Source organism: Arabidopsis thaliana (assembly GCF_000001735.4).
Source record: "Arabidopsis thaliana chromosome 1 sequence".
NCBI lineage: Eukaryota > Viridiplantae > Streptophyta > Magnoliopsida > Brassicales > Brassicaceae > Arabidopsis > Arabidopsis thaliana.
The window spans coordinates 26,302,074-26,314,688 of record NC_003070.9 but is presented as its reverse complement, the minus strand read 5'-3'; the positions used below and the strand labels follow the sequence as shown (position 1 = coordinate 26,314,688).

Genomic DNA, 12,615 nt, shown 5'->3' with positions numbered 1-12,615 from the left:
AGAAATGAACATTAATAATAAAATTATCATTGAATGTTTATGTTAAAGGAAAGATTAAGTCCAACCAAACTTGTAAAATTCAAATTGAACACAAACATAAAAATCGGTGAGTGAAGACAGAAACAGAAAGAGAAATACGATAAGATGAGGTAGGCTTTTATCGCCTTTTAGGCAAATGCAAGTGCCTAACACTGTCGCATGCGCGAGCCATCAAATTTCTACGCAAACCCTCTTTGTCTTTTCTTCTTTATTAATTTTTTTTTGTTTGGACCTTTACGTGGGATCCTATACCGTATCACCGTTCGATTTTATGGTCATATTATTGTACACCGTTCGATCATCTTATCTCTCTTCACCATTCTCAATGGTCAGATGATATGAACCGTGGACTGGGTGCCTAAGGTTTGGACTGCTTTTACTAATCTGTCTCAATATGCTGAGCTGTGTGGTGCGGGTCACTATCAAACATATGCATTTTAATGGTCATGATCGAATAACGAAAAATGTATATGGAGTTTGATAGATAACTCCAACTCTTAGAAAGCTCACTTTTTCTATTTTGTATTTGAGAGGATCATATCTACCGACTTCATATGGTTATACTAAGAGATATTTATATAATATCCTCTTATAAAGTATACCATAATTACTTACTAAAGCATGTTAAATGTGGGAATACATTTTTGACCCTGCTGAAAGAAACATAATTATTAATCATTTCTTAAGTTACTATCTCAAGTATGTTATAGGAAAATATTTGCACCTACATATATAAACATTTGATCATTTTTTTGTAGTATATACTGTTAGATTGAATTCAGGTTTTTGATATAAAAGTCGATTTTTTATAATCCAGTTGTGCATAACAAATTCATCTTTTTTTTCTTTTTTTGGGGAGTTAGATGAAATAAGTGGGATTTCAAGATCGTATCCATTGTGATATATTTAGAGTCCTAAGCAAATCTAAATATAGGTTTTCATGATTATATCATAAAACTATATTCAAAAGAATTGTGTTTTCAGCGTGGAATACATGTCTTCAAGTAATGAATTCATTTAAGTCTAAGACACATTACAACATTAAAGATTCTATTAGACCTTTAAACCAATAACATGAAAATAGAAAGTTGAAGATTCTATGAAAGGGAATATTCTGTAACTTTCAGAAGGCAAGAGCTATAAGCCTAAGAAGTAAGAGAAATCAATAAGAGACACCTTCGTTGACTTGTATTCTGTTTCAAGTGTGTACAAGACCATGACAAGGATCGGTGGACCATCGTATTTGCATTCCCACTTTGTACTCTTATGATTAATTTCAAATTACATTAAATACACTGATCACATCATATTAATATCAGTATGACATTTTGCTTCGAATTATTATTACTTTTTTTTCGTTGGTCTTTTCATGCTGATATTTATCAAAAGAGCTGGCAAGAAACATGTGACTGCAAAGGTTTTTGTAGAAGACTTTTGAGAATTTGTGTTTCTTGTTATTCTAACTAACTGATGTTTGTAATTAATCTATTTCGTAAATATTAAAAGTTAATGTTATAGTTTTAGTTTTCAATTGCAAGTTAATTGTTAATTTTCTGATATTTATTATTCATAGTATTTGTTATTGATGAACGAGCTAGAATATAGAGTTAGAAACATATGCATGTGAACTGTGAAGATAAACAACCCATAGGGTTGATCAAACTGCCCACCAAGGTTTGGATACTCGACAATCTTTTGTTGCTGTCGACTAATAGTCGGTATTCTAATTATTGAAGTAATGATTTTATTTTATTTTTAGTTAAGATGAAGGGAAAATTTATTAACATCACCCAAACTCCCAAAGTCAAAATTACTTGAAGAAAATATGAAAATTGTATATTACTAGACGTATTCTTGAATTAAGAATGTTATTATTATTAATATCTAATAATAGTGGAAAAGATATTTTGAAAATATATAGGAAAAACATAAAATACGATGATAAATTAAACTTTTAAAAATTGGGAATACTTTCTTTCAAGTATGCAATGGAAAAAAACATGATTGCAAATAGAAGAAAAAAATTGGTAGTGAAACAAGGAAATATACAACCAAAAAAGGATTAAGAACAATTTTTAAGAAAAATGGAATTACGGCTACTAGAAAAATATATAAAAAAGAAAACGAAAACTGAAGTTGTAATTTTTCGGAAATGTGATCTTATAATTGTCTTTCCAAGACTTTGAAAATTAGTGATTCCTAATTTTACATGTACTTATATCATAATCATTTTGAGTTACTCAAATGTCGTCAGTCCATAATACAAGTGGCCGGTTCTCATATAATCAAAGACTTTCAAAGTTGTCACTTTCGGGAGCACATCTAATTTTGTTTACAAGACTATACAAATTAGAGTGTTTATTCTTACAACATGTAACTAAAAATAAAAATCTGAAGTTTTGAAAAATGTCAAACTAATTATTGTTTTAAAACTGTGCAGATTCTCCACTCCTCATTTCCAACATGTCAAACTAATTATTGTTCATTACTATAGTTTCTGTAACGATACCTTCGAGCACACCAGAAGAAGAAGATGAAATTAAGAGTGCTTAAAGCGGCAATAAAGTAATAGAAACAATCCAACTTGCTTTTGTCAATATCATCCGTTAGCCAACTCTGTCCTCCACGAGCAGTCACACTATGAACAATGCTCACCATGGCACTGCTTAGATAACTGGCTAGAGACAAACCTAAGTAAAGCAACGAGTTCCCAATGCTTCTCATGTTGATTGGAACTTGTTTGTTGAAGAACTCGGTGAGACCAACAATCGTGAAGACTTGATAAAATCCCATTAGTACTTGTTGCGGGGTTAGCCAGAAAACCGACATTTTTACTCCATTAAGCGATAAATCTCTTCTCTTTCGCTCCACAATACCGGATATGAGCATCGTCGAGATGGAGAAAATATTCCCAATGCCGACTTTTTGTAGTAACGAGATACCTCCGTTTTGTTTTGTAATGTTTTCGATGTGTCGGACCAAAACGGTTTCATAGAAGGGAAGCCATATACCTATGTTTAATAATGATATGACGGTTATAGAAGCAGGAGGGATTAGGTAAGAAGTGCCTGGAAATTGGAGGTCCATTTTTAGTGCTTGTGAGACTGTAAACGTCTGTTGTTGGTTCATAGCCAAAAATCCAATAATGCTCGAAGCAAATATTGGAATAATACTGATTATTGACTTGATGTCCTCTATCTGTCTCACTGTGCAGGTTCTCCACTCCTCATTTCCAGCTTCATCATTGTTCATCACTATCACAGCTTTGTTCAAGAATCTGGAACAAAACCAAAAAAACAAAAAAAAACTTAGTAACCACAATTATTTGCATATTGACCTACATTGATAATTATCTCCATTTCATTATAAGTATCTTTTTAGATTTTTATCTCTATACTTATAACCACTATACTTCCACCCAAAAAACTTTATAACATATACTTATTATTTCTTTTGTTAAATAACTTAACATGTTAAAGATTCTATTATATCCCTGCAAAAACAAGTTAACGTTTTTTTTGTCAAACTAAAACGAGTTAACTATTAGTACTATTTTTTTCTTGTGTTGAAGTTAAATTATGTGCTTATACCAAAATTTAAATTGGAAATCCAAAAACGACACTTGTTTTAAAACAAAATTACTTGAAATGGAGAAATGGAGAAACGGAGTAAGGGCCTAACTAATTTTTACCTGAATTGATCAGTGAGTACGAGTTTATTTGATTGTAAATCTGTCTCTAGTAAGGGTTGATGGTAGTCAATTCCAGAAGTAAACCGTGCCTTGCGTTTCTTATAAGCAGCCACAAGAACCTTGAAAACTCCAGAGAAGACACTTCCTTCGGGTTTGACAAAGACATAATACCGAGTACCCACAAAAAGCAGAAGAAGCGCAAAAAAATTGAGAACGGTCGGGATTGCGAATCCAATGCCCCAACTGATGTTGTTCTGTACGTACAACACTAGTGTCATTGAAACTAACTGGACGATTGTATGAGTGGTATAGTACCAGCTAAAGAAGCTTCTACTTCCTTCTCTTCCTTCTTCAGTCGAATCATCGAACTGATCGAGACTGAAAGGAACACTGCATGACCGGATTCCACCTGTTCCAACTGATAACAAGAAAAGTCCTGAGAGTAAAACGTATAACTGCGAATAGCTATAGGGAATACATTGTCCAGTGATTTGGTCGGCAGTGCAAGGTGGTGGTCGTAGATTAGGGACCAGAGACGTGAAAGTCAACACCAACATGCCCTGTTGAAGTTTTAATTCTTTGTCACGTAACTAAACATTTGGTACCGAAAATTAAAAAAACCCCTTGTAACGTTCCAAACACTGCAAACAAAAGTATGGCCTCATTTGTATCAAACTTTAATTTATGTGTTTGTGTTTGCATTTACATGTGAAAAAGAAAACAAACAAAAGCTCTTTTTTAAATGCTAAAAAGTTGGTTTCATTTGCAATAATAGAAAAAGAAATGTAAAAGCAAATGCAAGCGTTAAAAAGGTTAACAAACAATTGAGATCATATGCATTTCACATGTAAACTCGCATCAATTAAAATAACAGAAAATTGTTAATAAGTAAAAAAAAAAAATTACCAACAACTCAGCGATGGAACCGAAGACAATGGTATTAAATTTTCCGGTGTAGGAGTCGGAGATGAAAGCTCCGATGATAGGAGCAAAGTTGGTGAGAGCAGACCAAGTGTTGATAAGAGTGACAGCTTGAACTTGGTCCATATGATACTCTCTTACCATATACACCATGAAATTCGCCATCAAACCGAATGTGGCAAGCCTCTCCAATGTTTCATTCCCTACATCATCAATATTATAAGCCGCATCTTTTTTTTTTTTTGTCACATATTATAAGCCGCATCTTATATTTACCAAAAGATGAGACAATGATCTAAATTTGGACAGTGATTATACATACCTATGATATAAGGCATCGCTTTCCAACCAAGAGGCTTCCTTTGTCTCGTCGTTAAATCCGAGGAACTTGTCCCTTTCTCATTGTCCATGCTTTACTCAAGTCTTCTAGTAGACCTCTTTTTTTGTTTGTGTTGAGGCAGATGAGTTCAGGTTCTAATAGAAGTAAAAAGATGGCTTATCCATATATAGAACAAACTAAGACAAGACGTGGACATATGTAATCTCAACAAAATATAGTTGAAGATATGAGATATATATTTACACATATTTCTTTCCAAGATCATGGAAAAAATAAAATTAAGATAAGTGTCAGTTAAATGTTCAATCAATAGAATTAAGCTATGTGTCACACAAGATCTGTTTATTAAATAAAATAAAGTATTTGAAAATATTTAGCAATATATAGTAATACATTTTAGTAAATAAAAGTGGTGGTGACAAGTAATGAAAATTAAAAGAGTTTAAACTTTAAAACTAATAAAAGTATTAGGAAAAAAAGGAAAGAAAAAAAAAACCGACAATAATGAAAACCTTATAATCTTGACATCAGCTATAATGCATTTCAAGACGTAAGACTCACAAAATACATTATCTAGTACTACTTATAATCTTTTTGATGGAGTCTTCCTTAATTGTCAGTCATTTGCAAAATTATTTGCTTGTGAATTTATTCTTAATGATTATTGCAGTGTTTGAATGTCGAAGGGAATAATCTAAGCAAATGTCATGTCTTCATCATGGATTCGCTGTTCGAGTGGAAGAGGAACTCGAGTTCCTTCAACTTCTAAGTTCTCCTTTCTTTATTAGTATTTTTCGAATAAAATAAAAAACCAAAAACAACTTTTATTTATTTGGGTTCCACTCATTCTTTTTGATGTTTGCTACTTTTCTTTTTCTTGGATGATTAATCTCCAAGTCTATGAATTTGGTTAATGTGTTTGTTTCGGATAACAATTTTTTTATTTCATTTGGTTTTAATGATGCAACCTGATAAACAATTTTGTACCGATGATCTTATAAAGCAATAGACAACCCAGTGAAATTAGTCTTTACGTGTTACGCAAGTAGGTACATTGCTTGGGCTAGAGAAGAATCAGTAACTTTTGGAATGGGCCTGCTTTGAATGAGCCCAAATTTGTTGGATTTGGGCCTTAACGCAATCATGATTGAAAATATTAAAACTAAAAAAGACGAAAGAATCGATCGTTCTGTAAGAACACAGATAGCAAAATCAAGAACTTTTACCATTTATCCAACGAGTTCTTGTAAAATCAGATCAGAGTTGAAAAACATCATCGACACGAAACGATCACAACTGATTCGTCAACGATGCTTCAGTTGAGACTCGAATCGCTATTATCAGAGAAGACGAGAAGAGACGTTGTTCGTGTGAAGAAGGAGAAGAGAGAAAATGTTTGATTTTTGAAATTCAAAATTAATGAAATAACATAACTGTCTTTCGATTAACAATAAAACAAATTATAGCCATTTTAGCGTTTTGAGCATTTAATTGACCAAAGTACCCCTAAAATTTGGCCCGTTAACATACAATTTAGAAAATCCAAAACAATTATTATTTCTTAACAAAAAATCTATAACGGTCAAAACAAAACAAAAAGTTAGATACAAAGACCATATTTTTCAAATGACACATAAAACCAATTTTTTTGTTTTACTTTCAAAAGACATTAACAACAATTTATAGATATTTTGTCCCAAAAAAATAAATTAACAATTTATAAATATACGATATTTTATTTATTTTTTGTGTGCGACGGAGATTGGTTAATTCCATAAATAATTAAAAAAGTATTAAAAACTAAAATAAGTGGAACAAAGGGACTATGGGTTAGATTAAATTCTCCCGGCTCTTTCGGAGGCAATCAAATTACAGTAACTTAACCAATCACATTTTCGAGGGTTTATCATTCTTTAATATCTTTGTATTTACGTAAATGATACGTCTCTTGTGTTTGGTTCAGGAATCAGGGCTACGCTTTAGTGGTTTAGTAAGCAACTTACAATCAGAAGTAGTACTAATTAGGATAATTAATTAAGACAGGATTACGCAGCTTTCAATAATAAAATGCTACCTAATCTTAAACTAATTGATACGTCCGAAACATTCCAAGAATGTGAATGTAGTTTTTAATATTAAATATTAAATTGTAGTTCTAAAAGATTTTGTTTTGCGTATCATAAACATGAAGAATTAGATTTTAACCCGCGGTATACCGCGGGGACAACTTATTTTTTAAATTAGTATATAAAAAAGTTTGCAAATTAAATCTATTTATTTTTATTTTATAGTTTACAATTGTTATTAAGTAACGTCCTACTAAACCCGTCTCGCCAAATCCGTCCCGTAAAAAAAAACCGCGGTACAACGCAAATTTAAATATATAATTAAAATAAATATTTTACGGGATTGCAATTGTATTTTGGTTTGTCAAAATAAATATTTGTTTAAAATAGTTGCCAAAATCTAGTTTAAATTTTGGAGAAAAAAGATTTATTGGATAGATAAAGAATGTATTTAGGTGGGTTTTGCTCATTTTAAGGGATTGCAATTATATTTTTGTTTGTCAAACATTTTTTGTTTTAAATAGTTGCTGAATATATTTGGAATATTATTAGTTTGTTAATCAATTTATTGCTGGAAAAAATCAATAATTAAAAGTCAATGGCAGCCATTGTAAATAAGTCCCAACTCCAGAATTTATTTCACAAAATGGCTGCAAAAATGTATATATAGATGCAAAAGTATCTGCCTAAAACAATAGCATAAGAGGTTGGCAAATTGATGATTAGTTTGAAATAGTTTTATAATATATTTAAATTAAACCGAAAGCTACATGAGTTAGAGCTTTGGCCTAATTACAAAAACAAAACCCATAAAATTTGGTCAGATGCTGACTTGGCCAAATTTGTCAGTTACAATTTGCAAGGCCTTTGACGCTTTTGATTAGAAAGTGACAACACAAAGAGATAAGTGTGAGATTTCAAGATAGTAGTGTTGACTAGTTATATCACATTCTTACCCTTTTTTAGACAGGCAGATAAGCTAAACTTATACAATGAAGTCATGAACTATATTTGATCATCTATTTCTTTTCTTTCTATCTAAAATTTTTCATTTTCTACCATAATTTCATTCATTACATTTGTATATTTCAAAGAAAACCTTAAGCATTGCTAATCAAAAAATGAAATTTCGATTTTAAAGCAAAAATAAATTCTGCAGCTAAAAGGTTTTAAAGTATTACTAGTATATAATGAATTTGTCTTGGGATAATGAATTTTTAATAAATATATATTTATCAGAACTAGACCGTTATTAAAATGCTCGGTTAGATAAAACTGTTTTTAAAAGTTACCTACTTTCTACTATAGCTAAGAAAATTAGAAAAAAAAATTATTTTGGGAAGACATGTAACGCTATTAGTGTTCCAGTTTCAATAGTCTCGTGTTATGAGTTTTTATTCTTAAGTTTTTGCATGTTAACTCTGTACAATTCTATAGAGAAACAGATATAGTTCGTGTTTATATGTATAGAATGAGACATATATATAAATACACGCTAAAATGAAAGGAAAACGATAGTATTTTAAAATTTCGTGTTATAGAAAAATACAAATACAAGCTAAGTCATCAAAAGTGTTCAAATTCAGTAAAAGAATTCAAGTTGTTGTCAGAATCACTGAAAATATACGCAATTAATGTGCACAATTTAAAATAAACCTATTCGAGAACAAAACATTTGTGTCCGGCAGTGTCAGATATAGAATGAAAATTCATAATTGGCCCAAAGATAGTGGTATATAAACTATTCCAATATTCACAGAAATTGTAAATCACTCGTAAAAAAGTACCTTTGCTTCAACTTTTTCTTCTAAATGTATAAATGCTTTTTGATAACACTGTAAATAACAAGAGCCACGAACTGCTAGAATATCAATTCCAGTGGACATCAGAAAAATATATATAGAATTCTGTGAACATAATTAATCGTATAGATTGATATCAACAAAAACAAAACAAAAAACTAGTCGAATCTCTTATCAGCTAAAAAAAATTCTTACTTCCATCAATAATATGTATTCTCGTGAACTCAATTTTGAAACTCCTTTAACGACATTTACTTTTATAATTTGTCTAAGTTGTCACTAAAATTCGACAGACCAATCAGCAGGACGAATAATAACACTTTTCTTTGTTCCTTTTTTTAATTAGACGTAAGAGTTTCGAATCATCAACCTATAATCTTTTTCAATAGCTAAAGTCAGACAGCGTAACACTTGAAACCGTAACTGTATGTTTTCGTAAACTTTCACACTTTACAATCATTCCCTACGTTTAAAAAAATTTAAACTAATCGAGGGTTCTATTTACAGCCTTAAGACCACCGTATACGACGGAGAAAATGTGAGTATAACGTGACAATTGCAAAATTGGTTTTGTCGGGTGGTGAGGAAAATGGTCCCACTCCCACGTTTCATTGAGGATAGCATCCGAACCGAACCATTGGACGGTGTGGATAGATTGAGTAGAGAATTAGTTAGTACTAATTAAATTTTGTAATTAAAATCTTAGAATAATTAATTCTGTAATTTAGAAGTTAAAATATCAACAAGAGGCAGATAAGATATTAAGGAGAGGTGGTCTGGATTCTTCTGTTGCATGCTTACTCCAAGCCGTACCTGTCTTTCCTTTGCCACAGAATAGTTGACTTTTCTCAACTTGTCGGATTCTTTCTTCCAAATCTTCAAGTATATTTTTCGGGTGTGTGAGAAAATTTTAATATTTGTGGTTGGTTTAATTTACAATTTTTCTTGTTATTCGAATTTCTTTATAAAAATAAATTCTATTTTAGATATTTTGGATTCGATGTTTAAGTATTTTGATTTTTTGAGTGATAAGTTCTAAATTAAGTAATTTAAATATTTATTTTATCCTTTCTATTACGTCATATTAATATTTATATATTGTCAACATTAGTATTTATAATTTATATTTTTAGTGTATTACTAATGAATCTTTTTTTTCTACAACGAGTGAATCTAACTTCATGCAGTATATATATTTAGAAATAACAATTCTATATAAATCATATATATATATATATATGCTTATATAAACCATAGAATAAAATAAAAGAGACGCTTTTATCTACAATGCTATACACTACATTCATGATAAGCATAAATACATTTACCATTTAGATCAGTGGCTCTACTACATGCACAAAACTTTAGTTACTTGCATTTATTTAAGCTACATAATTTGCATTATTTTGGAATCGATAGATTTATGGATTTCCTGATGCATAAAAAGTTAAAAACATTACGTACTACAAGCAATACATACTATATATCCTATCAACACTAGCATGTGCTAAAAGACGACTGTAAATGCGTAAATATTTACTTTACGTTTGTCTTTCTTCACTGTTTGTCATTAGCTTAGGATTCTCACCAATTTACTAATTTGTAGAGATTCTACACCTCTCTTTAGGCTATATATATAATACAACCTAGGTTGATTGGAATGTAAAGGCAAGGGAATCATCCCCACTTTCAGTAATATATCTAAGCTAGTTGATAATTAAGAAAAAAGAAGAATAATTATCATAAGGAAACAATGGAACAGTTGTTAAATTATTCAAAAACTATAAATCCAATTATAATTCAAAAAATAAAAGATGATGTTAAATTATTCATAAACTATAAATCCAGTTTTTTTTTTTTTTTTTTTTTTTTTTTAATATGAGGCGAAGTTATTTAACGTACCTACAAAAAATCTCTTTCACGGCGAACAGAAACGGCCAATCCTCATGCTCATGTTTGGGTGTAGAGTCAACTTTGATTATCCACACAGGGAATATATTCGTGAAATTTCACCTGGCATTATCTAGTTGGGGCTAAGAGTCAATACGAATCCATGGGAGCTCATCTTCACCTGAAACCACATCTTGTTCTCTTCCTCATTCTCATTTGATTAATTACTTCGGTTGATTAGTAAAATCATAACTCTTTTCAAAACTTATTCGAGAGGTTACGTTATGTCTTTATCTATATATGTCATATATTTTGTTCTTCACCCTTTTTAATTGAAACATATACCTATATAGTGATGATACATGTACCCATGTTCGCATGTGTAAACATATGTACATTGAAATTTTTTCACTGAAGTGACTATGCCTATTTGAATTTACTAGGACTCTAATACAAAGAGTAACAAACGAAAAAATAAAAAATTTCTATATATTAGTGTATAGTTTTAAATTTATTTTTAACCAACTAATTCAGAAAACAGGATGATGATTTATGTTAAATTAGAAGAAACTATTTATTATTAAATATTTTACATCATGAAAGGAGATAACACCTCGAGTAATTACAATTAGTTTTGAGTTAAACTTCTTTTAACTATTCTTAAAATCGAAATATTAGAAATTGACATTATCATTTTAAACAATTTCCCATGAAAGCCAACTTTAGATATTACTCATTATACAAAATCATGATCTAATGTTTTTAGACAATGACTCCAATGAGTGCTGACTTAATTAGACCGTCCAATAATTCAGGTGCAATTAAATAAATGGAAAATTTTAACATTATGTTACTTTCTAACATATATATCATTGGTTATACAGTTTGCAGACCCCTGCAAGGTTGGCCCCAACTTTAGAACTGATAATATAAGAAATAAAAAAGCATTAAAAAGAAAAAAAATCTTCCCAGCTTCAAGTCAGGTCCATGAAATGGAGAAGTCAGCAGTCAAACATATCACAGCTCATATACAGACGAGATTATAAAAGGGAAATAGAAAAAGAAGATATAATTTCACGGGCAGTCTAAAGAACTTTGGTTATGAATATTTCGTATAATTTAATGTCAATTTGTTGTATGCTTTATGAAAAGAGAGAAAGAGTTCTAAAAAATTGAAAATGAAATAAATAATGTAGAGAAAAGAGAGGGTCGGTCACTGCCACAATTAAGCGGAAGTGGAGAATGGTTGGTATTTGTTGTGTCCTTCAAACCTCAAGAAGCTTCAATCTCAAGATCCTTTTGTTTTATTTTCTGCAGATTACTTTGTAAAATGGTTTATTAGGTATTTTTATATTTGCAACAGTCTTTTTAACATAAACAGATGATATCTAATTCTATCGATCTTGCTAGGAAAAACAAAAAGAGAATTTTCTTCTCGAGTCTTTAACACTTTAGTGCAGAAATTTATGTGGTACGCTTAGTCAAATTCAATAATTGTTTGTAAATGAATCCACAGAGTTGAATATTGGAAAATTAATATATTGCGGCTATATATTTCAAGATAATTAATGTTTCGGATTTTTTTTCGGTACATGCTTTCTAATTCACCGGAATATTTTATTTCTCATTGACAATTGTGTTTTTAACTAAAATTAACACCAAAAAAAAAACAGTGTTTTAACTAAAGGATGTGGTTTGTTGTTTATGTTAACCACAACAATAAATTCTGAAGAGAAAAAGTTTGCAATAGAGACTGAACCAGGTTTACAATAAAATTCCTTAATGGAAGGGAAATAAATCAAGAAAACAAAACAAATATTGCATGGATAAGAAAAACACGACACTTGTCTATGCAACTTGTTTCTT

At 30.5% G+C, this 12,615-nt stretch overlaps 1 protein-coding gene and 1 long non-coding RNA gene across 2 annotated transcripts; both read right to left on the bottom strand.

Annotated features, from left to right (window-relative positions):
- Positions 1–2,514: 2,514 nt before the first annotated feature.
- AT1G69860 (Major facilitator superfamily protein) lies at positions 2,515–5,061 on the bottom strand (the record flags this gene model as incomplete). The annotated part of the gene is made up of 4 exons (NM_105654.1): positions 2,515–3,316; positions 3,731–4,290; positions 4,637–4,854; positions 4,974–5,061. 4 exons carry the CDS (start codon positions 5,059–5,061, stop codon positions 2,515–2,517), a joined length of 1,668 nt encoding a protein of 555 aa, NP_177144.1.
- Positions 5,062–6,261: 1,200 nt separating this feature from the next.
- Positions 6,262–6,540, bottom strand: AT1G09123. Its single transcript, NR_139566.1, has one exon. It is a non-coding gene; the product is annotated as an other RNA (long non-coding RNA).
- Positions 6,541–12,615: the final 6,075 nt, after the last annotated feature.